The sequence below is a fragment of the Podarcis bocagei genome, assembly GCF_964188305.1.
Source record: "Podarcis bocagei genome assembly, chromosome: 12".
Lineage (NCBI taxonomy): Eukaryota > Metazoa > Chordata > Lepidosauria > Squamata > Lacertidae > Podarcis > Podarcis bocagei.
In genome coordinates, this window is record NC_138137.1 from 62409288 (window position 1) to 62436507 (window position 27220).

Sequence of the window (27220 nt, forward strand, 5' to 3'; positions counted from 1 at the left end):
AGAAGTTGATAAAATGTTGCACGGCATGGAGAATGGATCCATGTTCCCCCTTCTCTCATTGCACTAGAACCTGTGGGCATGCAGTGGAGCTGAATTTTGGGAAATTCAGGAAATAGAAGAATGTCCTTCTTCACACAGCACATACTTACCAACGATGGAACTCGTTCCTCCAGGAGGCAGTGGTGGCCACCAACTTGGGTGGCTTTGGGCAAGTTCATGTCCATTTGAAGGCTCCTGGCCAGGACGGCTCTGCCCTGCCTCCACAGTCAGGCAGCTATGCTTTGCATCCCAGTTGGTGGAAACCCCAGGAGGGGAGAGGGTCTGGGGCTCCTGTTCAGCTCGCTGGTTTCCCACAGGCACCCAGTTGGCCACTGGGAGAAGAGGCTATTGGACAGGCTATTCTCCCATTCTTGTGTCAATGAGCACACAAGATCACAAGAGAAGGATGGCCGCTGTGGGAAGACCCCCATTCCTAGTGCGGGTTGAAGAAACTCCTAACAATGGCTCCTCTTGGTGGTGTCCATCCAGGAAGGCGGCAAGCGCTTGGGGGGCAGATGCCCTGCTCCGGAGGGAGACTTTCCCTGAGACTGGCTCGGAAGCCTTTCTGGCCCCTGTCTTCTTGTGGGAAGCGGCTCCAGAGGCCTCCATGTCCAGCCGGGCCCGGCGGTGTTGTAAACAAAAATTGCCCTTTTCCCTTATGGGGTACCCAAGAGCCCATATAGAGTCCTTACATTAGGTTCCCTATCGGTAGGAGAAAATAACAGAGGCCAAGCAGAGAATATTGAGAAGCAAAGCAGCTAGTAAGCCTGATCTTTATTAAAGCTGTTGCAACAGGGGGCTCCTCTCACACACAGGAAAGGAGGAGGAACCCAGAACAATGGTGCGCAAGGCCTTATATGGACTTTTGAAATTGCCACCCTGTAAATCAAGACCACCCCCAGAAGCATCATACATACATCACAGAAAAGGCGGGTCTAAAACAGAAATTTGAATGTTTTTCTTCTGTCATTGTTTATCTCCTGTCTGGCAGGTTACTTGGTTGGACTGGGAAGCCTGGCCAGTCTTTTGTAATGATAAATACTTAGTTCCTGGGCCAGGTCACAGGCTCACACCCTATTCGTATCTTAAATGTGCTCTTAAGACAGGATTTGTGAGGAAAGAGACAATGGGGAGGTTTCCCACTTTCACCTTGCAGAGAAAACATTTGCTCATCTTGGGAATCAAAATTGTTCCAGGTTGGGCTTCCTGTGCTGATCTATGTATGTGCTTGGTTGGTACACTTATGAACATTATTGTTGTTGTTGTTTAGTCGTGTGTGCCTCTTCGTGACCCCCTGGACCAGATCACGCCAGGCACTCCTGTCTTCCACTGCCTCCTGCAGATTGGTCAAACTCATGCTGGTAGCTTCGAGAACACTGTCCCACCATCTCGTCCTCTGTCATCCCCTTCTCCTTGTGCCCTCCATCTTTCCCAACATCAGGGTCTTTTCCAGGGAGTCTTCTCTTCTCATGAGGTGGCCAAAGTACTGGAGCCTCAGCTTCAGTATCTGTCCTTCCAGTGAGCACTCAGGGCTGATTTCCTTCAGAATGGAGAGGTTGGATCTTCTTGCAGTCCATGGGACTCTCAAGAGTCTCCTCCAGCACCAGAATTCAAAAGCATCCATTCTTCGGCGATCAGCCTTCTTTATGGTCCAGCTCTCACTTCCATACATCACTACTGGGAAAACCATAGCTTTAACTATACGGACCTTTGTTTGCAAGGTGATGTCTCTGCTTTTTAAGATGCTATCTAGGTTTTTCATTGCTTTTCTCCCAAGAAGCAGGCGTCTTTTAATTTCGTGGCTGCTGTCACCATCTGCAGTGATCATGGAGCCCAAGAAAGTAAAATCTCTCACTGCCTCCGTTTCTTCCCCTTTTATTTGCCAGGAGGTGATGGGCCCAGTGGCCATGATCTTCGTTTTTTTGATGTTGAGCTTCAGACCATATTTTGTGCTCTCCTATTTCACCCTCATTAAAAGGTTCTTTAATTCCTCCTCACTTTCTGCCATCAAGGTTGAGTCATCTGCATATCTGAGGTTGTTGATATTTCTTCCAGCAATCTTAATTCCGTCTTGGGATTCATCCAGCCCAGCCTTTTGCATGATGAATTCTGCATATAAGTTAAATAAGCAGGGAGACAATATACAGCCTTGCCGTACTTCTTTCCCAATTTTGAACCAATCAGTTGTTCCATATCCAGTTGTAACTGTAGCTTCTTGTCCCACATAGAGATTTCTCAGGAGACAGATGAGGTGATCAGGCACTCCCATTTCTTTAAGAACTTGCCATAGTTTGCTGTGGTCGACACAGTCAAAGGCTTTTGCATAGTCAATGAAGCAGAAGTAGATGTCTTTCTGGAACTCTCTAGCTTTCTCCATAATCCAGCGCATGTTTGCAATTTGGTCTCTGGTTCCTCTGCCTCTTCTAAATCCAGCTTGCACTTCTGGGAGTTCTCGGTCCACATACTCGGCCTTCCTTGTAGAATTTTAAGCATAACCTTGCTAGGGTGTGAAATGAGTGCAATTGTGTGGTAGTTGGAGCATTCTTTGGCACTGCCCTTCTTTGGGATTGGGATGTAGACTGATCTTCTCCAATCCTCTGGCCACTGCTGAGTTTTCCAAACTTGCTGGCATATTGACAGCGGCGTAGCGTGAGTTGTCAGCACCCGGGGCAAGGCAAGTAATTTGCGCCCCCTAACCCGGGGCAAGGCAAGTAATTTGCGCCCCCCTAACCCCTAACCTGCGAGTTGCCGCTGGCGCTGCCGCCCAAACGACGCCGCTTGCTCGGACGAGGAGGGGGGCAGAGAGGCGAGGAAAATGCAACGGCCCAGCAGCTGCAGCAGCACCGGCGGAGGCGGGGCTGTGAGGAGGGGCTGCCTGGCGCGTCCTCCGCGGCGAGCGCTGAGAGCCGCTGCCTACCGGGCGCCTTCAGCCCGGACGCGTGCACAGCTTGTCGGTTCCGCGAGACATGCGGCTCCGCTACAGCCTGCGCCCGAGGCTCTTCGGCGACTCCGGAGGCAGCGAGTGCGCCCCCCCCCCCAGATGTTGCGCCCGGTGCGGCCGGCACCCCTGGCACCCCCCACGCTACGCCACTGCATATTGAGTGTAGCACCTTCACAGCATCATCTTTTAAAATTTTAAACAGTTCAGTTGGAATACCCTCACTTCCACTGGCCTTGTTATTGGCAGTCCTTTCTAAGGCCCATTGGACTTCCCTCTCCAGGATGCCTGGCTCCAGGTCAGCAACCCCACTCACTACCTGGGGTGCACGAGCCATCCAGGCGACTCAGCAACAACAAAGACCTCCAGCCCTGCAAATGCCTCTCCCGGCGGCGAGCAGCCAGCGGAAGATCCCGGCTCCCTGGCCGGCCTTGGCCTCTGCAGGCCGGACTCCTCGGGCTCCGGAGCAGCAGCACGAGGGTCAGCCTCCTTGCTCCGGGTCTCCCGGGGCAGGACTCCAAGTCCCGCCGTGCACCGCGGCGGGGGCGGGGCCTGCGCGGCCAAGGAGCGTGACTGCGACCTCCCCGGGAAGACGGGACGGGAGACGCCGCCGCCGCCGCCGCCGCCCGGGCCAGGAGGGGGCTGGCCGATCCCTCCCCAGGTGGGTCCCCTCCGCCCCCCCCGGGATGGCGCAAGGGGGGCGCCCCCTCCCCACCCAGCCCGGGTGACCCCCCCACCCTGGGGCTTGACCCCCCCCCGCCACGACCCCTCCCCTCCCTCCCTCCCCCCGGGGGTGTCGCGGGCGGGGGCGGCCTCGGAACAAAGGCGGCCCCGATCCCGGCTGGGTCGCCGCCGACGGAGAGCCGGGCGGGGGGCGCAGGAGGAGGGCAGCAGCCCCCCCATGCCATGCCCCCACCCCAAGGGCGCCGGCGCAGCGAGCCCGTGACAGCCGCCGCCGGGGGGAGGGAGGAGGGGGCGGGTCCGCGGCTGCCGGGCGACCCCCCCCCCCCGTTTCACCCGCCGGGGCGGCTGGGCACCTGCCTGCTGCTGCTGCTGCTGCTGCTGCATCCCGGGCTGAAGAAGCGGAGCTCATCTCTTGCACAGCCTCCTCAGAGTGCGGGGGGGGGGGGAGATGTGGCCGAGCCCTCCCCCCCCCCCCAATCTGGCCGGGCTTCTCTTCCTGCCCTGCGAACACTTCCACATCTCTCTCTGGCCAGTCGTGGATCTCAGCCTGCAAGTGGATTTTGACATTCTTCCAGGCAGGCGGGCCAAGGGCACAAGGGGCGGGCAGAGTTCGCACCCAGGTCCCGAGGAATCCCTTGCATGTGCCAGGAGATGGGGTGCAGGACTTAACTGATTTGGCATAAAAAGGCGTGAGAGAGAGAGTAGAACAACCTAGCTGAGGCCTTTGCGTGGCAAGCGGGTCCCTTTTGCCCACCTGAAGAGAACAAATCTCTCTCCTGACCCAGGCGCCCCTCTGCCTGCAGGGCCACACCTGACTCATTACGTGGGACAAATCTGAGTTTGCAACTGGAAGATGCCTTCAGTCGGGATGCTGGCATTTGCAGGTTCACACCAAAGACTTCAGTTTGCAAAGAGCCCCTTAAAAGTAGAGGGGAGGGTTGTGATCTGGGGTGTCCCCCATGTCAGAGGCCCTTTTGCTGGCCCATCCCCCCCTCGCAAGTCAGCCCCCCCCCCGGCCTTTGCCAGCAGCGGTGACCTTGAAAGATGCGAGTTCAAGTGCCATTTTGGGGGCACCCCCGAGATCGTGTCTCCTGGGAGCTGGATTGTTTGTGCCTGCTAAATCTGTATTGTTGCATTTATAAGGAGAGGTGGTTGGCTATTTTGAAATCAGTCTGGCATAGAAGGGCAGGCTTTTTGTGAGCATTTCCCCTTCGTCTGCTATCAGGATGCCGCTTGACCTTTTGGAGCAGGAGTAAGTTGGGAGAGGAAGAAAGGGGTGGGGAGAGGATAAACCTCACATGAAGGAGGGGGTGGCTTAGGGTGGCCGCTGCTCAGTTTCTTTATTCATTTTATTTACAGTGGTGCCCCGCAAGACGAATGCCTCGCAAGACGGAAAACTCGCTAGACGAAAGAGTTTTCCATTTTGGAGGTGCTTCGCAAAACGAATTTCCTATGGGCATGCTTCGCAAGATGACAATGTCTTGCGAGTTCCTACTGATTTTTTTCCTCCCCCCCTTTTTCTAAGCCGCTAATCAGCTGATCCGATCAGCAGATAAGCCGCTAATAGCGCTAATAGCGCTAATCCTTCAATGGGCTTGCTTCGCAAGACGAAAAAAACGCTAGACGAAGAGAATCACAGAACGGATTCTTTTTGTCTTGCGAGGCACCGCTGTATTTCATAAAATTTATACAGCGCTTCATTGTTAAAAGAAAAGAAAAGAAAACTCTCAAAGTGTTTTACAAAAAGATAAAGCAAAATTATCCATAAGGAAAAATAACAATGGAAAACTTTCAAAAAGTTAAAATGGCAATAATTGGAAACAGATTCAAGCTCGCATCAGCTTCCTAAGCATCTAGGGAGGCTTGTCTAAACAATGATGTCTTTAGCAGGCGCCTGCCTGGCGTCAAGAGGCAGGGAGTTCCACAGTGTGGGCGCTGCCACACTACAAGACTGAATTCTTACAAGTGCAGAGCAGAGATTATGTGGCCCCGGTAACCATTCCAGTTCAGCGGATTAGAGCAGGCTGTCTTTTGCAGCCCAGTTGCAGAATGTGGGGTGCTGGTCGCTGTGCCTGCTGGGGGTTCCTGCCTCGTAGGGGGTTGGACTGGATGACCCTGGGACCCCGCCGACTCTTCAGTTCTGTGATTCTATCTTGCAGGAGCCTCAAGGACACTCAGACCTGTTTTCCCGCGGGAGGCGCAAAAGGATGGCAGAAGGGGTCCGAACGCAGAGGGAGGTGATGCTGGAAAATCGCAAGCCAGTGGCCCCACTGGGTGAGGACGCCCCTCTTTTCTCTCTTTATCAAAGATAGCTTTTTTGGGGGGAGAGCTGGGGGTGTCTTCTGCGTGAAGAGCTCAGGGTCCGAGGCCTCCGCTCTGCACAGACACACAGACTAGCAAAGTGTCAGTAAAGTTTTGCTGACAGGCAGTCTGGCCACTAAAATGGGTCCAGGAAGAGCAGGGAGTGGATCAGAGAGGAGGGTAAATTGGATGCCCATTTGAATATATCTCTCCTTAGTGGGGAAGTTAAGGTGTGGCGGTTGCAGGGCGGGGGGGGGGGGGACACGAATGGGAAGGAGGAGGAATGGCCTCTTTGACAGTCCCTCTTTAGCCAACTCTAAGATCCCCACACACATCCCAACCCCCACACTATATTTAAAATCAAAAGAATATTGTATTTAATTTATAGTGAAAGGGGGGCGTGTTATGTGTGATTGTAACCAAAAAAGGGGGAACCAAATAAGGCACCTGTGACCTGTTTTCACAGACCCATCCTGGCTCTTCTGATATACACTTCCCTTAGTTTTAAGGGGGATTTTACTATTTCTACAGATTTCCAAGGGTGGGGAGTTGCAATGTCATTCCCCCCCTTCTTGAGTTGGACAAAGTCCTTCAACGTGGGCGATTTATTTATAAAATTTATAAAATATATGCACCGCTTGATAGTTAAAAAAACAAAACAAATTCAAAGCAGTTTACAAGAAAGAGAGAAAAATAAAATTATCAGTAGGAAAGAATAAGAATAATTGAAGACGTTCTAAAAGCTGGATGGTGGGGTCTGAACTTGGGCTGAGTGCAGAGCAGGGCTGGCGACCATTTGGGGCCATCAGCCCCGTCCACAAAGTGCTCAACCCGAGTTTAGTGGCTCCCTTCACACACACACACATGGAGTGTCAGGGTGTCCACCTTGCTGGGTGAAGGTGTGCAGGAGGCACAAGCCCCCCCCCTCACCTTACACAAAGGTACGCTTGCAATGTGCTTCTTTTGTACTCTTGGGTCGTCTTTATGAGGCACAGGGCCTGTCTCTCGTTGGCGGGGGCGACCAGTTGCCGACATGTGTCACTCAATACTTAGATTTGTGGGTTTCTTTATTTGGTGGCTTTTGTGCGCCCCTTTATTTGAGTGCTGACTGACCGAGCCTTCCAGCTCTACTACTTAGCTTTTAAATTCTGACTATCTTTTGCGCAGTCCAGGTGTCTTAGGATACCTCGGGGGGGAAATATGCATTCGGAGTCACAAGGGAGCAGCTGCTTGGAGAGACTTTTGGTGCTCTGGAGGTGGAGCAAGAAAGGAGGATTCCCCTTCTTCTCCCCTTCTGCCTCCCTCTGTCCTACATTGGAGGGTCGTCATCTTCTTTTAGCCCCTCTGAACCCGGTTGCTAAAGAGAAATGGAAGACCTTGGCCTCTCCTTTTGGCACTCCCTTTGGGCCTGGAAGGAGTCAAATCCATGTTTTGGTTCCGCAGGGTGAATGTGGATTGAATCTGCTTTGCGGACGTGCCCCAGATCTTCCGCCAGGTGCCCAAGGGAGGCCGGACTCTGCACGGATTTGGCTTCCAGGCCTGACAAGCGCTGGGTTCCCGCCATGGTCCAGGCCAGGACCCAGGCCGGTTGCCATGGAGACGGCCTTCTCTTCCTTGCGGAGGGACTGGAGGGGCCTGGCTTCCTCCCTCACCCTGGAAGGCAGGGCGTTCTTTGCCCCCTCCTGGGAGCTTGGCCCGACTGCCCGTTCGTGGCCCCTTGGGAGACGCCATGGCCCAAGGCAAGAGGTCTCGAGGGGCCGGAGGCCCGACTGCGCTCTGGCTTCCACATGGAAGGAGCCTGGGCAGCTCGGGGCTTTTGCGCCCTGTTTTCAGGCCAGGAGGCTGGGCTTGAATGTCTGCTGAGGACAGCCGGGCCTCCGTGGGCGTCTTAAGGAAAGCATCACACGCCATGTCAGATGTTTGGTCCACCTTCCCTACGAAGGAAGGTCGCAGCATTTGGGACTTTTCAGTTTAGAGAATAGGAAACAGAGAGGCAACATGATAGCGGTTTAAAAAATGATGTGTGTCCTGGGGAAAGTGGAGAGAGGAAAGTTTTTCTGTCTCTCGTCACATAAGTAATCGTGGACACCCAAGTGGAACATTGGGAGATCCAGGACAGATGAAGAAAGTCCTTCACGCTGTCCAGTGAATCTGTGGAACTCTCCGCCTCAGGAGGCAGGGATGGCCACCACCCTGGATGGCTTTAGAAGAGCACTGGACCAATCCACAGAGGACAGGGCTCTCACTGGCCACTAGCCATGATGACTCTTTTTTGCCTGCGTGGTCAGGCACATTGGAAAACCCGCAAATAAAGGGCTTGGCACTTTGGGGACGTTTGCCTGGCGTGGCTGGAGGCAGAGATTTCTGGTGACTCACTGCCTGGTGACTGATGCTGGCAGGTTCACACATCCTGGTGGTTGCTCAAGGATGTGGGGTGAATAAGGGCAGGTGTGACCTTGCTCCCCAGGTGGGAAAGCTATAAGGGAGAGGAGGAAGAGGCAGGCGGGCAGGCGGATGGAAGCAGAGCTCTGAAGGCTGCTAGGGGTGGAACGGGCAGCCAGCCCCTCAGAAAGGAAAGGGGTGAGTGGGTCGGCCGGCGGGGGGTGGGCACGGTGGATGGTGAAGGGAGAGGGGAGGTGCATGGGAAAGAGCGTGGGAAGGGAAGGGGCCGGGGTGGGGCTTCACCTGTCCTGGGCATCTCTGGACATCATCCAGCCCCCCGTCTCATCCAGTGGGATGCAGAATCCTTGTGTGGCCCAAAGCCAAAGTCTGATATTTCCCTTTGTGGAGTGCTTCTCTGTCAGCCGGTCAGAGCTGTTTGGCAGTGGGACGGACTCCCTCCTTCCTCGGAGGTTCCCCCAACAGGTTGGGTCGCCGTCCGTGAGGGATTCTTGAGCTGAGATTCCTGCATTGCAGGGGGTTGGACTAGATGACCCTCAGGGTCACTTCCAACTCTACAATTCTATGAAAAAGCAGCCCAGGGCCCCATACAAGAGGAGCAGAGCAGAAGAACTGGCAGAAGCAGCTGCCCCCCCCCCAACACAGCCTCTTCCGCCCGCAGCAGCCTCTGGGCTGACCCTCCTCTCCCAAGCTGAACTCTGCAAGGGGAGCCAAAGGGAATTCCCTCCCCCCCCCCGAGCGATGGCTTCTCCTTTGGGACCCAGGCAGCCCCCCTTCATCCTTGGAGGAAAGGCCTCTCTGTCAAGAGCAAACCGGGGCAGGTTGGTTCCCCCCTTTGGGGCGCTTCCTCCAGGCAGTCTCTTTCAGTGCTGCAGCTGAGCTTTGTGACATTAAACGCCCAGCATGGAAGTCATCCTGGGGAATTTGCAGGCTGGGGAAGAGGCCCTTCCCTGCTTCAGGCTGATGCGCGGCCCTCGCTGTGTGTGCATGGACATGCTCATCAGGCACCTGGGCATGCGCGCAAAGTGATGCATCCTATCAGGATTTGGAAGTGCTGTGAAACCCCCCCACCCCCCTTTCTAGAGCTTCCTTCCAGATGCCCTGGAATCCCTTGCAGGAGGAGGACTGAAAACGCCCCATGACTTTCTTGCGGGATTTACCTGCATTGAGAAATGCCTTGTGGTGGGTTGCATAAAGAGAGAGGTGCAGAAGCTGCGCCCCGAGAAAGAGGGCCGACTGCGGGTGTGCTCACACCTTCTGAGTGGCTTCCGCTGGCGCTGCCAAAGGAGCGCGTGAGTCACTGGGGATGGAGCCTCCGAGCCCCTCCTCGCTTGACTCCTCCAGAGGCTTCACGTGTCCCAGGGAAGGAGTGCCGCTGCTTTGACTTCAGAAGGAGCTTCACCTCCAGCCAAAGCAGAGAAAAGTGTGCGGCCCACAAGGGATTCCTGCACTGCAAGGGGCTGGGCTAGATGGCCCCTGGGGTCCCTTCCAAGTCTACGATTCTGCGAAGCCCAAAAGGTATGGAAGGTGCTGGCGTAGCAAAGGCCTGGCCTGCAGCAGCAACATTTGCCCCATGTACAGTCAGCCTCCGGAGGGGAGTCCCTAAGACAGTTGGGTGGTGCCTGGCATGCCTCCTTCCAGCAACTCCTGCAGCCCAGCTGGGGCCCCACACCTTGCTCTGCTTTCTTTGGGACCCCATCAGCCAGGCCGACTCCGGGGTTTGGGCAGCCCAGGACTTCCATGCACAGGGCCCCAGGGAGGTCACTACAGTGCTGCTTGCTTGACTTCTTGGAACACTTCATTCTGTCTCGAGACAGACAGATGCCCACATTATCATTCATATTTATTAAATTTACAGTGGTACCTCGGGTTACATACGCTTCAGGCTACAGACTCCCTTAACCCAGAAATAGTACCTCGGGTTAAGAACTTTGCTTCAGGATGAGAACAGAAATCGTGCTCCGGCAGTGTGGCAGCAGGTTAAGAAAAGTTTCAGGTTAAGAACGGACCTCCGGAACGAATTAAGTTCTTAACCCGAGGTAAGATTACAGGGCAGTTCAGAGCGTAAGTTAAATGTCCAGCCTCCCCTTCTCACAGGTGCCAGCCACATGTCTCAGTGGGAAGAAGCCCACAGAAGGGCAGGAAGGTCACAGCAGCAGCAGCCGTGTGACGTCCCTACAGACTGGAGGCAGGAAAATGTCCACATCTTCCAAAACGGGGGAAAGGAAGACCCAGGTAACTACCGACCGGTGAGCTTGACATCAATACCAGGGAAGGTCCTAGAATAGATAATTCAACATTTGGCCTGTGAGCATTTAGAAAAGGATGCTGTGATTACTAAGGCCCAGAATGGGTTTCTCATAAATAAGTCATGCCAGACCAATCTGATTTCTTTTTTTCTTTTGATGGAATTACAGACTTGGTGGATCAGGGGAATGCTGTGGACAGAGTGTATCTTTATTTCAGTGAGGCTTTGGACAAAGTCCCCCATGATATTCTTGCGAGGGAACTGGTAAAATGTGGGTTGAACAAGGTAACTGTTAGGTGGATTTGTAGCAGGTTGACTGATTGAACCCAAAGAGGACTCATGAATGGTTCTTCGTCATCCTGGGGAAAAGTGACAAGTGGGGTGCCGCAGGGTTCTGTCCTGGGCAAGTGGTTGTTTAACATTTTTCTAAATGACTTGGATGAAGGAATTGAGGGGATGCTCAACAAATTTGCAGATGACACCAAACTGGTAGAGGTGGGTAATGCTGCAGAAGACAGAATCAGAATTCAAAATGACCTTAACAGATTGGAGAAATGAATTTCACTAGGGACAAATGCAAGGTTCTGCACTTAGGCAGGAAGAACCAGATGCACAAATATAGGATGGGGGACACCTGGCGTACTAGCAGTACACTTGAAAAGGATCTAGGGGTCTTGGTGGACCACAAGCTTGACATGAGTCCACAGTGTGATCAGCAGCAAAAAAAGCTGACACTATTCTAGGCTGCATCCACAGAGGTCTAGTGTCCAGATCAAGGGAAGTCATAGTCCTGCTCTCTTCTGCCTTGGTCAGACCACACCTGGAATCCTGTGTCCAGTTCTGGGCATCACAGTTTAAGAAGGATGTTGACCAGCTGGGAAGTGGGCAGAAGAGGGCAGCCAACATGATCAAGGGTCTGGAAACTAAGCCTGATGAGGAACAGTTGAAGGAGTTGGGTATGTTAAGCCTGGAAAAGAGGAGATATGGGAGCCATCTTTAAATATCTTCAGGGCTGTAACAGGGAAGAGGGAGCCTGCTTGTTTTCTCCTGCTCTGGAGGGCAGGACTCGAACCCATGGCTTCAAGTTACAAGAAAGGAGATGCCAACTAAACCTTCAGAAAAAAATTCTGACAGTAAGAGCTGTTTGGCAGTAGAACTGACTCCCACGAGAGGCGGTGGACTCTCCTTCCTTGAGGTGTTTCAGCAGAGGTTGGCTGGCCATCTTCCCTGGATGCTTTAGCTGAGATTCCTGCATTTCAGGGGGTTGGACTAGATGACCCCTGGGGTCCCTTCCTAGTCTAAGATTCTATGATTCTTCCCCCTGCCCAACTCCCAATGATTCTCACCAACTGGCCTCTGACAGCAGAGGTTGTAGTCCTCATGCCTAGCCTTGTCGCCATGAATTTGTCCAGTCCTCTTTCAATCCTGTCTAGTTTGGTAGCCATCAGTACTTCTGGTGGCAGTGAGTTCCACTGTGTGAAGAATTGCCCTCTTTGATCTGTCCTGCATCTTCAGTGTTCAGTTTTGCTGGAAGGCCCCATCGGGCCCTAGGATTTTAAGAGTGGGGCGAGAGAGACTTCTGCCTGCCTTCGGTAATCTTTCTCCCTCCCCGGCAGCATAAACCTGCCTCCCTTTGGCTTCCCGTTGGCCGGCCATTCTTGATCAGGTGCCAGCGTGGCCCAGTGATTAGAATGCCAGGCCAGGACCTGGGAGAGACCTGGGTTCGAATCCCCGCTTGGCCGTGAAGCTCCCTGGGGGTTCCTTTAGAAGCCAGTCATTGCCTCTCAGCCCAGCCTACCTTTCAGGGTTGCTGTGGGGATCTAGTGGGAGGAAGGAGAACTCTGCACGCGGCCTTGAGCTCCTTGCAGACACAGGTAGGATATAAGTGCAATGAATCAATGGGGACAGCTGCTCCCGGCCTTCTCTTTCGGAAAGGGAATGCAAGCACCGCCAACGTGGAACCCGCCTGGATGGGAGCCAGGCTCCCAGAGGCCAAGGAACACCTTTGGGAGCCAAGTCGGAAGGGGTTTTACCTGCTGCACCCTGGCACCGGCCTTCCTCCAGGCGCGTTTGAGGAGCAGAGCTTGCCAGGCCAGACACCTTTGGGATAAAGCAGCCCAGAACAAGCGGAGGTTTGTTGGGGGGGGGCTGCCTCCTCCTCCTCCTCTTCCTCCCAGGGGCTTTTGCTGCCCAGGTGAGAGCTGCTGAAGTTGGCACTGAGGGGGCAGATTTGCTGGGACAGTCTGGGTCTGGATAGTGGTTGTGGGGGAGGCAGAGGGCCACGTCCAAGCCCTGGCACTGCCAGGAGCCAGGCCGAGACGCCTCCCTCTGCGCCGCAGTCACTTATCCACCCCATTTTTACGCAGCAGCTCCACATTCCTCTTTGGCATGGCACCCAGCTAAACTGTGGAACTCCCTCCTGCAGGAGCCGGTGAGGACCTCTGGCCTGGTGGCTTGAAAGCAGCTTAAGCAAATCCCTGGAGGAGAAGAGGGCTGTGGGCGACTCCTCCCAGGATGGCTGTGCTCTGCCTCCCAGCCAGGGGAATCCCAGGGGGGGGGGAGCGGGTCCTGTGCTACTCAGGCCCTTCTTGTGGCCCCCGAGGGCAGAGGAGGCTGGAGCAGACGTGCCCCTGGCCTCATCCTGCAAGCTTCCCTTGCGTCCTCATGGAACTCCAGGGCCAGAGGCAGGGAGGGAGGGTCCCCCTTTGGGGGCTCTTTGGGGGTTCTGGGGCTCCCCCCGCCTCACGAGGATGACTTTGCAGGACGCGCAGAACGGAGCCTCTCCTCATCTCTGGAGGCGTCAGCGGAGGAGGAGGAGTCGCACCTCAAACTCAGGCTGTGGAGCAGAGAGGGGAATGAGACTCAGCAGCCCTGAGTCAGGAGTGAGTCAGGACAGAAGACACACACACACACACACACACACACACACACACACACACCCCTTGCAGCACTGCGCTTACTGCAGCCCTCGAAGGGGAGGCTCTTGGCTTCCTTGCGGTGCAATCTGGTGACAGTCACATGGCTTTTATCACGAAGCACGCGGGGGGGGGGGGTTGCAGGCGACTCAGATGCCCCTTTGTCCATCTCTGGCATCAGGACAAGCGCTCTGGCCCTGGGCTGCCAGTCTGGGAGAGCTGTGAGGGGGCTCTTGGGTGCTCTTTGAGGAGCACCTGGGCATCTCCGGTTGCCCGGCCTGGACCACTTTGAGCGGGGGGGGGCTCTTGGGTGCCAATGTCAGCTCAGCTGCAGGTGTTCATTTCCTCAGGGGCCCAGAGTCATAGGCTTGGAGAGCTGCAAGGGACCCTGAGGGTCATCCAGTCCAGCCCCCTGCAGTGCAGGAACTGTGGCCCCAGTGCTTCCCGGAGTGCCGTGCCAACTCTGGCGCACCCTTCTCCAGACTCCGCTGGCCTTTCCAGATTTGCAGCACCACAGAGACCTTCCTGTGCAGAGACAGAGGTGACAGCGGCAGAATAATGGCCTCTGCTCTGGGTCTCAGAGGATGGCTGCTCTTTGCGCATGGGCAAGCTTGTGTCTTAGGAAAAAACCCTGTGGAGTCGGCCTGCACACACTCAAGTGTGGAGTTGAGTCCTGGCACCCCAAAGGGGGAGTGGGGAGCGGCTAGGGATGTCAGCTTCAAAATGCCCTCATTTTCCATGGGAAGAACCTCTTGGGGGCAGGTTATGCTGTGCAAAGTGCCTGGTTGGGGGGCAGGCAGGAACCTCCCTTCTCTGCGGAGTAACTGGGAAGAGTCCCCCCCCCCCACACCACATGGGACTTCTCATTTATTTTCTTTCTTTTTATGTATAAATCATTTCTTAATAAACCAAAGAGCACAAAGAGATGCGGTGACAGCAGACGGAAAGCCGCCTTAGGTTGGACGTGATCCTTGAGCTCGTTTTCCCAAACTGTTCCTCCCCCCATACCCATTCCCCCCCCCCCCATGAACCTGTTAGGCTGGTTTGCACACTTTCTTTTGTAATAAGCTAGCTAAATCATAATTACTCAGGACCTTGTTTTCTCAATGTGTTTGGATATAGCAGGAGGTGTGCTCCCCGAATTTATAACTGTTGTAATCTTAGCAGCAGTTAGAAGGTTGGACACTTATTTATTGATCACTTTCTGGAATAAAATCTTTTGGATGTTACATTTTAGAAGCCCCAAGGCTTCTAAGTCAAGGCAAAGCGTGTGGCTTGTGGATGAGCTTCTGCCCCAGCACCTCTCTCTTTGGAAACATACTGCTGGTTGGAGCCCCCCATTTGTTTGGTGGTTTATTCCATTTGCACCCCACTTTTCCTCAGGGAGGTCAAGGTGGTGCATAGAGGTCTCCTCCCCCCCCCCATTGTCTCCTCACAATGACCCTGCGAGGGAGGTCTGGCTGAGAGGCAGGGACTGGACTCAAGGTCACCCCCAGCCTGGCCAAGGGGGGATTTGAAGCCTGGTCTCTCCCAGCCTGGCCTGCTAACCACTGTGCCACGCTGCTTACAGAGAAGTGTCGCCTGGCGGATCTCTCGGCTGCCACACCTGCAGGAAAAGGAGACGCCATGTGCTGGAGGGAGAGCCAGGTGGGTGGGGGTTGCAGAGACCCAGAAGGCTGCTAGCTGGTCACTCTTTGGTTCAGGCTGCAGGCGTTGACCCCCAGGGTTAGAAACTCAGATATGTAAGCTAATCGCCAAATGGTACCTTAAACCTCAGTTGTGGGGACCACAATGGAATGTCTAGGCATCATTTTTTTAATCTGTGAATCCCACCCCCCCCCCAATTTCTGTACCATTTTATATTTTAAAGAAAAAATCTCAAAGTGCTTTACAACACGTTGAAACATCAAATAAAACCATCCAGAACAAAATAAAACCCAAAACTCAAGCTTCAAGGAGAATATTTCAGATCCTTTTCTAAGTGACATTTTGCTTTCCCCATATTTATTTGGCGACTTCATTTATAAGCTTCCCCATAGCAGAAGAACTCCAGGAAGGCAGTGTGGGGCAGTGGTGAGAGTATTGGACGAGGACCTGGGAGATCAGGGTTCGAATCCCCACTCCGTCCCAAGTCTAGCCAGGTGACCTTGGCGTCAGTCGCAGCCTCTTGGCCTACCTCACAGGGTCGTTGTAGGGGTTAACTCAGGAGGGGCATGAACCACGTGCTCCTTGGGAGATAAATGCAGCAAAGAAGCTCTTCTGCTCACCTGATTAAGAAAGGTGGAGGGGGCTGGGGAATTTTGAGCGCGGCTGACCCGGCTTCTTCCTCCTGGCAGACTCGGCACCCCCCAAAGAGGCAGCCGCCTGTGACCTTGAGGAGGAGGAGGAGGACGAGCAGGAACAAGGGGAGGCCGACTGGGCGATGGAGGGAGACACGTACGCCGGGGAGCCCCCTGGCGAGAGAGAGGCAGCCGTCGCTGGCCCCCCTGCGCAGGACGAACCCTCCTCCGCCATCAGCAGCCCAGGTACCACTTGGGGGTCTCCTTGGAGCCTGGGCTGCATGTAAGGGGCAACAGGGAAAAGCCATTCCTCAGATCAGAGCCGCCCACACTGCTTCTATATATCTGTAAGCCACCTTGAGTCCCTGTCGGGGGGAAATTATATTTATATATAATAAATATAAAACAACAAAGTCGTACTTTGGAAATCAAACGGAACCCATTCCGGAAGTCCGTTCAACTTCCAAAACATTTGGAAACCAAAGCGCGGCTTCGGATTGGCTGCAGAAGCCCCATATAGTTCCCAAACCGGAACAGACACTTCCAGGTTTGCGGCATTTGGGAGCCAAAACGTTCAAGAACTAAGCTGTTAGAAAACCAAGGTACGGCTGTATAAGCACTTTTTATTTGTAGCAAAAAACCTTCAAAACGGTTTACAACCTACATTAAAATGTTCCAAAATAAAGTATAAAATATACATTCTGAGGGTCTGGATTTTTTTTACAATAAAGTGGTGTATAATTTTTATGAAATAAATAAATGAATGAAATGGAAGCGTCTTGGAGCAATCCTGGACCAAAGTGGACGCCTGCTTCCCTGCCCGAGCCCCTCACTGGGCAGCGCTGGCTCCACTGCAGAGCCCCATCCTGCCTGCTCCGCCCTTGTCAGAACTCGATCTTGTACACTTTGGAACTCCCTGCCTGTTGACTTCCAGCAAGCGCTTTCGCTGCACTCCTTTCGGTGCCTGTTGAAAAACATCCCTGTTTTAGATAAGCCTGCCCAGATGTTCAGGAAGCCAGTGGGAGTTTTAATCTGCTTTGCGTCTGTTGTTTTAGCTTTTCCAAAGTTATGAGTTCCTCTTACTGGTAAAGTATTGTTTTGTCTCTTTTTTTGGTCAAGCTTCTTCCTTTCTAACTGTGAAAATCTTACAGAAGAAATGACTCCTCAGAGCTGCCCTCTCTCTCCACTTGGGGTTCCTAGACGTCCGGAATTTCCTGGACAAAGCCAGAATACTGAAGTCACAAACTCTGTCTGGGCAAAAATCAGCGAAATGTCCGGGGAAATCCAAAGTTGGCAGTGTTGGTTTTGCAGACAAAAAGCTCCACCACTGTTTTGCTCAACCCTGTCTCCGCTTGCTCTCTAGGCTGCAAAGGCCCCCCCTGGATGTCCCCCCGCCCTCCAGAGCCGCCTGGGGCCTGGCGGTTCCTCTGCACCTGGGAGTGCTGGCACCAACGAGTCCTGGAGCTCCTGGAGCAGGAGCAGGCCGCCCAGAGCCCTCCGCGGGCCGCTCAGGTGAGCAGAGGGAGTGGGCAGTGGGGTCCTGGGCAGGAGGGAGGGGGAATAAGCAAGAGATACCCCTTGCCAAGAGATGTCCCTTGTATGGAAGGGAGAGCTGGACCATCAAGAAGGCTGATCGCCGAAGAATGGATGCTTTTGAATTCTGGTGCTGGAGGAGACCCTTGAGAGTCCCATGGACTGCAAGAAGATCCAACCTCTCCATTCTGGAGGAAATCAGCCCTGAGTGGTCACTGGAAGGACGGATTCTGAAGCTGAGGCTCCAAGACTTTGGCCACCTCATGAGAAGAGAAGACTCCCTGGAAAAGACCCTGATGCTGGGAAAGATGGAGGGTGCAAGGAGAAGGGGACGACAGAGGACGAGATGGTGGGACAGTGTTCTCGAAGCTACAAACATGAGGGAGACAGTGGAAGGCAGCAGGGCCTGGCGTGCTCTGGTCATGAAGAGTTGGACACGACTGAAGGACTAAACAACAACACCACTCCCTTGCCAGTTGCTGGAAGCCACCGGAGGGGAGAAGGAGACTCTTGTGGGTTTCCCATAATGGGCCCCCGGCCGGCCCCTGTGAGAACAGAATCCTGGACTAGACCTGCCCCTGGCCTGACTCTGCAGGGCTCTTCCTCTCTTCTGATGGAGCCTCCAGGGCCAGAAGCAGTCTATCTGGACTCCTAGGTTCTTTGGGGAGTTTTTCCTGCTGAGAAGAGGAGGCTGGCTAGAGGGGCTCCCTTTGGCCTGATCTTGCAGCCCCGTCTCTTGCTCTTCCGTCCAGGGCAGGGCAGGGCAGAGCGGGAGGCACTGCTGGGGACACAGGGAGCAGGATTGGGGCTGCTGGCCTCTCCCACGGCCGGCACCTGGGCGGGTGGGACTTCTCTGTGCCTTTCTCTTTTTGTGCGTTGCGCCCTCCCCTCTTGGCGTGGGGTCTTTGCAGGAGAGCTGCCTTGGCTGTCCTGCCGCTGCGCTTCCTCCCCTGGGGGGGGGACCCCTCTCTCAGTGCGCTCTGCCTCGCTCCGGATGTTTGGGGACGCTCAGCCCAAGCTCTGAGCTGCCACGTTCTCCCCCCTCCTCTGGAAGAGGCTGGTTTTCAGGGGGTGGGCAAAGGGTGCTGGCTCCCTTGACACCGAGCAGAATGCGGCCTGCTTTCCTTCCAGGTGACGTTTGAGGACGTGGCTGTCTACTTCTCGCCTGAAGAGTGGACCCAGCTGACGGCCTGGCAGAAGGCCCTCTACTGGGACGTGATGAAGGAGAACCACCACCTGGTGGCCTCGCTGGGTGAGGGTCCCCCTCGGACAGCCCCCTGGGGAAGGGGGGGAGGGTCGCAGCCGCTGGCCCCAGGACACCCCGGAAGGTGGGGTGGGGGTGATGGTGGACCCTTCAAGTCAAATCAGACAAGTTTCACCGGTGATCCACTGGATCCCTTGAAGTGCTGGCTTGCCCCATCATCACCAGCTGAAGGCTCTGTGTCCTCCCTCCCCCTGAGGCCTCTCCACCTAAGCCTGGCCTGACTTGGGCAGCGTCTCTGAGGGCGGCTACGTGACGTAAAGGGGGCTGAGGCACATGGCCTCCCCAGCTGTGACCATGAGGTGGAGCCTCCATGTCCTACGGCAGTCTTCCTGGGAGGAGGGCTGTTGCCTTCCCTGCTCTCTGAGACCCAGGGGGCTGGGCTGGATGGGGCCCTGCTCTGATCCAGCCACCAGGCTCCTCGGCTAGATGTCCCTTGGCGATCCCTTCCGACTCTGCGTCTACGTCCAACCTCTTTCTCCGTGGCCAGGAAGGCCTGAGGCAGATCTCCTCTGGGGAGACCAGTTAGGGGCCCTCCCCCTGCTGCTTTCTTGCTCCTCCAGACATGCCACATCCGCCCCACATCTGCCCCCTTCAGGCCCTTGGCTCCCCCTTGTGGCGCCCAAGTCTTTCCCGCAGGGGGTGACTTTCCCACTTTCTCTCCTCGCATGCAGCCCCTGCCCGTGACCCCCAGCCAGAGGTCTTGGGCCGGATGGAGCGAGGGGAGGCCCCTCCTTCTGAGGCCCCCATGGAGGAAAAGCCGGAAGAGGCTCCCCGAGTGCCCAGCCCAGGTGAGTGAGGCCCCTCAAGGGCTGACGGTCCTGACTGAGTCCTGCCTTGAAGGGGGTTGGGCTGGATGACCCTTGGGGGTCCCTTCAAACTCTGCAACTTCGTGAGCAGCAAATGTGGCCACTGCTGAACCCAATGCTTCTCAGTTGGCATCAGTTGGCGACCTGAAGGGGACAGATCCTGGTGCGCATGTGGGTTGGGCTGGCTATGGAGAGCAGCGAGTGCGAATCCTTTTCCGGAGCTCCTGTCTCCTTTGTGCATCTGCAGGAGAAGCTCACTGACAGGCAGGCAAGTCGGGGGGTGGCATGGAGTCTGGGGGGGGGTCTTACCCCCAGGGTTACTCCACCCCTGAGGCGTGGCCTCTTATCCAGGACCAGCAGTGAGCAGAGAAAGCTGCTTTACGTTGGCCTTTGGAGCTCAGGATTGCCTACACTGGCAGGCAGCAATCCCTGGCAGCGTTTTGCTGTCATGCCCATCCTGCTGCGACCATCAGTGATGTCCGGCTGAGCTTCGGAGTTTCTTCCTCCTTGCAGCAACCGAGGAAGAGATCCAGAAACACAGCGGGATCCGGCTCAATATGCCATACTCCACACGCAGTGCTGACGGCCGCCTTGGCTTTAGACCCACCAATGCACAAACACACCTTCTTGGCAGAAAGGGAGGGAGGACGGATCGTGCCAGAGCCTGTGGCTTTGAGCTGCTTCAGACAGCCCCCCCCCCCAGCCGGCATCCTGAACACAAACCAGATGTCTGGAGGCGGTTGGAGGATGGATGGCGGCTAACAGATTGAGGCTGAATCCTGACAAGACAGAAGTACTGTTTTTGGGGGATAGGAGGCGGGCAGGTGTGAGGACTCTCTGGTCCTGAATGGGGTAACTGTGACCCTGAAGGACCAGGTGTGCAGCCTGGGAGTCATTCTGGACTCACAGCTGTCCATGGAGGTGCAGGTCAATTCTGTGTCCAGGGCAACTCCACCTGGTATGCAGGATGAGACCCTTCCTGCCCACAGACTGTCTTGCCAGAGTGGTGCATGCTCTAGTTATCTCCCGCTTGGACTACTGCAATGCGCTCTACGTGGGGCTACCTTTGAAGGTGACCCGGAAACTGCAACTAATCCAGAATGCGGCAGCTAGACTGGGGACTGGGAGCGGCCGCCGAGACCACATAACACCGGTCTTGAAAGACCTACACTGGCTCCCAGTACGTTTCTGAGCACAATTCAAAGTGTTGGTGCTGACCTTTAAAGCCCTAAACGGCCTCGGACCAGTATACCTGAAGGAGCGTCTCCACCCCCATCGTTCTGCCCGGACACTGAGGTCCAGCTCTGAGGGTCTTCTGGTGGTTCCCTCACTGTGAGAAGCCAAGTTACAGGGAACCAGGCAGAGGGCCTTCTCGGTGGTGGCACCCGCCCTGTGGAACGCCCTCCCTTCAGATGTCAAAGAGAACAACAACTACCAGACTTTTAGAAGACATCTGAAGGCAGCCCTGTTTAGGGAAGCTTTTAATGTTTATCAGAATAAAAAAATTCCTTCCAGTAGCACCTTAAAGACCAACTAAGTTAGTTCTTGGTATGAGCTTTCATGTGCATGCACACTTCTTCAGATACCAATGTTTATCAGGTTATTGTATTTTAGTGTTTTGTTGGAAGCCGCCCAGAGTGGCTGGGGAAACCCAGCCAGATGGGCAGGGTGTAAATAAATTAGTAGTAGTAGTAGTAGTAGTAGTAGTAGTAGTAGTAGTAGTATTTTGGGGAAGAGCAACTGAAGTCCCAGACCCAGCAGCCAGGGCCATTTTGCACATCCACCCAAATTGCACCAGCAACGCCTCTCCAGGGTTTCTGGCTCGGGGTGGGGTGTTTCCTCAGCCTTTTCTGGAGAGGCCTCCGGGGGTTTAACGGGACCTTTTACGCACAGAGCAAGTGCTCCGTCAGGGAGTTAGGGCCTGTCCTGTGTGCCTTAGGGGTGACTCTCTCCTGCTTCCCTTACACGCCTCCCCCCAAAGGTAGGACTTGCCCCCAGCCCCCTGCAGTGGCAAAGGCACTCATTCCCCTCGGAGACCTTGGGCTTCACTCCTCCAGCATTCAATTTAGACATAGCTTGATTGTAAGCAAGCAAGCAAGCAAACTTCAAAGCAGTTTACAAAAAAGTTAAGCCCATAAAATGACCGTAAAGAAAAATTAACAATAATTTAAGACGTTTGAAAAGGGAAAATAACACTAGACTAAAAGCAGAATTAAAACTCGCGCCATCGTTCTAAGCACCTGGTTGGCTTGTCTAAACAGGAATGTTTTTTAGCAGGTTCTGAAAGGGGAAAAGGCAAGCAGCTGCCCAGTGTCAATAGGCAGGGAGTTCCAAAGGTCAGCTGCTGCCGCACTAGACAATCAAGTTCTGACCGAGGCGGAACAGGTCTTTGGTGGCACCTGGAACTGCGCCAGTTCCTCTGATCCAAGCGGCACCTGGGGGGTCAGGCGATCTCCTAGGGAGACGGGTCCCAAGCTGTTAAGGGACACTAATAGTAGCTCCAGGAATCCTCTTTCCACCCCTAGTCCTTCAAAACAGGCAGGTGCAATTTGACTCTACCGTCTAAGGTTCCCTTGCGCTACTGACGTTCTCCTTCGCTCTCCCACTCTCTCCTCTGGGTGCAGCTTCTGGGGCTAAGCGGCAGCTGGAGGTCAGGAGAGGACCAGGCGCGGAGCATCCCTGCAGCAAGACTCAGCCCGAGAAAGCCAAGGCTCTGGGTGAGTGGCGCCAGAAGGCTTCCAAGGCAGCATGCAGTGGTGGTGCCAGGAGGCCTGTTGCAGCTCTGGGGCCCCACTGGGACGGTGCTGGGACTTGGTGGCCCCCCGTGGGAAGGCCCTGCCTTGCAGGAAGAAGGTCCCGGGTTCAAGTCCCGCTGGCCTCTCCAGGAAGGGCTGGGAGAGAGGCCCTGCTGAAACCCTGGAGAGCCTTTGCTGCCGGTCAGTGCAGGCCATCCTGGGTGAGATGGGCCAAGCATCTGACTCAGTACAAGGCGTGCCGCTGGATGGTATGGGGCGTGTGCCCCCTCTCCACCCTGGGGGTGTCTCCCTGCCCTCCTGGGAGGGGGCGGCGCTGGGTGAATCAGGCTGGCCAGAAAGGGAACCTGAGGGTGGGGGAGGGGCAGAGGAGCACAAGGGGGGGGCTACTTGGGTTGCAGGTGAGTTTCTCCAGGGACACAGAGGGTCTCTATCTCCCTCCAGAGCAAGGCTGTTTGTGCCCCTTTGTGACTTGAAACGGGGTGGTGCGAAATGGGCAGAGTAGATGTTCACAGAGGTTGCGTCACTGGGCGACCTGCAAAAAGCCATCACTTATAGAGGAAGGTTGCCTTGGGGACCTTTTATTTCTTCCCCCAGCCCCCCCCCCGCAACCTTGAGCTTCCTAGCTTGGGGTCCACCCTCTTTCCTAGCCCTGGCATATAGACGTTGTGCCATGTTACTATTCCTTTGTTGGCCTAAAACGACACTCTGGGTCAAAGCAGACAGTGCAAACACAACTACAAACATATAGATGCAAACACAACAGAAATCAAGCTAGATCTTGTTTCAAAAGTATTAAGATACATCTGTTTTCCTTCCCCAAAGGCCACAGATCATTCAGCTCCTGTCTTGAAGGGTCCTGGGCAGGTGGGGGCAAGGCGGGGGCGTGGCTGGCACTCCTGTCTCTCACCTGTATTGACCTGCCCTTTCTCCTCCTTCCCCAGCTGACGCCAAGCCCCACATCAAGCGTGAGGAGCAGCGGGGGGGCCCCCAGGGGCCGGCCACCCACCGCTGCAAGGACTGCGGCCGCACTTTCCCCCAGCGGGACGCCCTGATTTCCCACGTCCTGCGCACCCACTTTGGGGAGCGAGCGCTGCCCTGCCCGCAGTGCGGAAAGTTCTTTGGCAGCGACAGCAGCCTGGCCGCCCACCAGAGCAGCCACTCCCTGGAGCGGGTCTTCACCTGCATCGACTGCAAGAGCAACTTTGTCTATGAGGAGCAGGAGGCGGCCCGGATCCACGCCCAGCTGGCCCTGGGAAAGCTTTTCAAGTGCTTTGGCTGCAGCTGCAAGATCGCCGCCCTCCTGGCCAGAGACCAGAAGCCAGGCGCGCAGGAGGGCTGCCCCCCCTTTGGGCAGCTGGATGCCACCTTCTACAGGTGAGGAGCCTGGGACTGGCGGGAAGGGATTCTCCATGGTCACGGAGTCAGGGATCACCTCCGGGCCTCTCCGGGTTTTGAAAAGGGTCTCCCTTATGAGATGGTGGCCTCTCCTTCCTTGGAGGTCTTTCCACAGAGCTTGGCTGGCCATCTCTCAGGGCTGCTTGAGCTGAGATTCCCGCGTTGCCGGGGGTCGGCCTGGATGACCCTGGGGGGTCCCGTCCAGCCCCTTCATTCTGCCTCACTGCCCCCTCTCCGTTTCACCCCTCAGCCGCCAGCGCGCGATGGAGCAGGTCCGCCAGAGGGCCGCCCATTGGACCACCTCGGAGACCAAGGCCTTTGTGGAGCTGTGGGGGGACGACCGCGTCCAGACGGCGCTCTTTGACAACTATCGCAACGAGGTGCAGTACAAGCGGCTGTCGGACAAGATGCGGAAGATGGGCTTCCACCGCAACCTGGAGCAGTGCCGCCAGCGGGCCAAGGACCTGCGCAGGGGGTTCAAGGAGATCCAGGACGGGAACCTGCACTCCAACCGGGCGCGCCAGACCATGCCCTTCTTTGCCCTCCTGGACCGCTTCCTGCTGATGAGCCGGGGGCTGGTGGTGCCCAAGGTGTGCGTCAACAGGACCAAGCAGAGGGGGCGCAAGGGCAGGGGGCGCAGGGAGGAGCCCCAGGGGGGAGAAGCCCCCTTCCTGCTTGCCCTGCCTGCCCAGCACCCCAACTTGCGGGACCTGACGCTGCAGGAGCAGGATCCGTACCTCCATGCCCTGGCGCTCCCCGACTTCCACCTCCAGAGCCGCTTCACAAGCCAGTATCGCCAGGGGGCCGGCCTCCCTGGCTACCAGCTGCCGACCCCCGACCAGGATCCCCCGGCCAACGCTGTGGGGCTGCCCGGCTGCCCGCTGGAGGGGCCAGACGAGGACTCGCCCACCCTGCGGCTGGCGGACTTCTCCCTGCGGCCGCAGGACCCAGACGCCTCCCTCGTCGTGGAGTCCTGCCGGGCAGCCGCTCGCAGCCAGAGCCAGGACCTGGTGCTGAGCCCCATCAATGGGCTTTCAGCCACCAGCAGCCTCTGGTCAGAGATCGCCAGCATGACTACTACGGAGAACCCCGCTGGCGTGGCAGCCCCAGGAAGCGCCCAGCGTGAGTATTTGCTTATTGGTTTATTTATTTCTTCACAGTATTTACAGCTTGCCCTTCATTGAGCGTTTTCCATCCCAGAGCAAAGTAGTAAAACTAAACACAGAAGCACAATATACAAAAACTGCAAAATCATATAAACAGGACCAGTAAACAACTGGAAAACCTCTATCATCCGATAAACCAACAAAATTAGAGCAGAGGGGGAAATCATTATATTAAGATCCACAATTGGGGAGGGGGGAGTCAAAGGGGATTATATGTTTATGTTTTTATTTCACTTCCTAACCTGAAGCACCACTTTAGCTAATGGGGCCTCCCACCGCTGCACAATTTCTGTTCTCATCCTGAAGCAAAGTTCTTAACCCAAGGTACTGTTTCTGGGTTAGCGGAGTCTGTAACCTGAAGCGTCTGTAACGCGAGGTACCACTGTATTTAGAAAGCAGCTCATGCCTCCTCTCTTTTTCTTCCTTCCACCCCGTCAGCCTGGCACCCTGGGAAGGCCCCCAGCTCCTCTGCCAAGCGGATGCGTGACCTCCGCTTGCGGCGCAGGAGGCAGCGGGCCGCCATGGCACGGGTGCTGCTGGGGGCCAGCTACCGCCCCAACGACCGGACGGTGTGGAGCAAGACGCAGAAGACGGACTGGTGGGACAACCTGGTGGCCGGGCCGGCCGATGACGGCGAGTGGGTGCGCTACTTCCGCATGTCGCGGGAGGCGGTGCTGGAGCTGGTGGAGAGGCTGCGGCCGGTGCTGCAGCGCGAGGACACCAACATGCGGGCCGCCATCCCCGTCGACAAGCGCGTGGCCCTCACGCTCTGGAAGCTGGCCACCTCGGACAGCTACCGCTCGGTGGCCAACCAGTTTGGCGTGGGCGTGTCGACCGCCTCGGTCATCGTCATGGAGGTGTGCGAGGCCATCCACGACGTCCTGCTGCAGCACGTGGTCCACCTGGGGGACGCCCAGGCCGTCATGGAGGGCTTTGAGCGGCTGGGCTTCCCCAACTGCATTGGCGCCGTGGACGAGACCCACATCCCCATCCTGTGCTCGCCCCACGGCGCCTCGGCCTACATCAACGGCAAGGGGCTGGTCTCCATGGTGCTGCAGGCCCTGGTCGACAGCGCAGGGCGCTTCATGGACGTCTACGCCGGCTGGTCGGGCGGCCTGCAGGACTCGGGCCTGCCGTGGGGCTCCCCGCTCTTCGAGCGCATGGAGAAGGGCACCTTTGGCCCCCAGACCACCACGGAGATTGAGGGGGTGGCCGTGGGCCCCGTCCTGCTGGGGGGTCCTGCCTGCCCCCTGCGGCCGTGGCTGATGAAGCCCTACCCAGAGGCCCCGGAGGGTCCCCGCCAGCGCTTCAACCTCTTGCTGGGTAAGTGCCGCATGGCCGTCAGCTACGCCTTTGAGCGGCTCAAGGGCCGCTGGCGCTGCCTCCTCAAGCGCCTGGACGTGGCCGAGAAGAACGTCCCGCTGGTCATCGTCGCCTGCTGCATCCTGCACAACATCTGCGAGAGCCGCAACGAGGCCATGCAGGAGGGTTGGGAGGAAGGCATGGACTATGCCGACCTGCCCTCGGCTGAGGGCCACGCGGACGCCTTCTCGGACGCGGAAGAAGGGTCCGGGGAGGCGCACGGCGTCCGCGAGGCCTACTGCGCATTCTTCGAGAAGAGGCGGCAGGGGGAGGAGCTCTGAGGGGCGCTGTGCGTTGTGTGTGTTGTGCAAGGACACCGCCTTCCCCACCCCACCCTGTGGGTGCTGCCAAGAAGGGGGGACAGGAACTCAGGCTAACTCAGGTTACAATTCTCTTCCGTGACTTCCCAGGGGGACAGCGTCCAGGGGTCACCCTCGGTGAAATCCCCCTGCTTACCGGTTGCACTGTTTTGACCTTTTATAAACCTTTTATAAAAATTGGCTTAATAGCAAGTTTTCACCCTGGACCTCAATAAATCCTCGTTCTTCTTGAAAGGACTTTGGTGGGCGTGTCTTAAATGTGAAATTTCTCAGGTTTCCCCAGTCATGAATGAGGCTAGCAGGATCGGGGGGGGGCAGGGGGCCCCCAGTTCCCTTTGCGAAACAGAGCTTGGTGCAGGATGTGAATGAGCACAAGAAACACAAGGGCTGGGGGGGGGGGGCGCAGTGAAGGGACAAGTACAGTAGGGTGTGCTGACTTTTACAACAAAGTTGTAATGGCTTGGAAATTCAAAAGATTTCTTGGTTAAATTAATATAACTTAGTTTTGCTTGGTAAGTAAACTGTGTGTAAGATGGCATGGACATCATTAAAAATGACTGCAGTTATATTTTATATTAATATTTTTACTTTTATTTATTAATCCTATTCATTTTTAGCATTTCCTGACACTTTCAAAAGGTAAAATTAAAATTATTTGGTTTTCTGAAAGCAGTTGATGTGCTTTTTAATCAAATGTAGATTTGCCAAGCTAAACGTTATCTAGTCACAAACTTAAGAAATTTGAATTCTTCACGCCCAGAAACATATTCTTAAGACCGCTCCCTGAAGAAATGTGCAAAAATTAAGTCCCACC

The 27220-nt window shown here is 55.6% G+C and overlaps 2 protein-coding genes across 2 annotated transcripts; both read left to right on the plus strand.

Annotated features, from left to right (window-relative positions):
- Window positions 1-154: 154 nt before the first annotated feature.
- LOC308569472 (uncharacterized protein) lies at window positions 155-23541 on the plus strand (the record flags this gene model as incomplete). Its single annotated transcript, XM_081163394.1, has 10 exons — window positions 155-208; window positions 3261-3638; window positions 5821-5935; window positions 10460-10597; window positions 15862-16050; window positions 17168-17316; window positions 18469-18589; window positions 19273-19389; window positions 22032-22124; window positions 23105-23541. The coding sequence occupies 10 exons, from the start codon at window positions 155-157 to the stop codon at window positions 23539-23541; spliced, it is 1791 nt and encodes a 596-aa protein (XP_081019520.1).
- LOC308569917 (uncharacterized protein) lies at window positions 22897-26640 on the plus strand. The gene is made up of 3 exons (XM_081164172.1): window positions 22897-23537; window positions 23809-24680; window positions 25163-26640. The coding sequence occupies exons 2-3, from the start codon at window positions 23822-23824 to the stop codon at window positions 26365-26367; spliced, it is 2064 nt and encodes a 687-aa protein (XP_081020298.1). The 5' UTR covers window positions 22897-23537; window positions 23809-23821; the 3' UTR covers window positions 26368-26640.
- Window positions 26641-27220: the final 580 nt, after the last annotated feature.

What these genes read in the sequence shown, in the direction of transcription:
- LOC308569917 (XM_081164172.1), top strand. Translation starts at nt 23,822, where the DNA reads ATGGAGCAGGTCCGCCAGAGGGCCGCCCATTGGACCACCTCGGAGACC. An exon ending in AGCCCCAGGAAGCGCCCAGC is followed by an intron (nt 24,681 to 25,162) that starts GTGAGTATTTGC and finishes CCACCCCGTCAG; the next exon opens with CCTGGCACCCTGGGAAGGCC.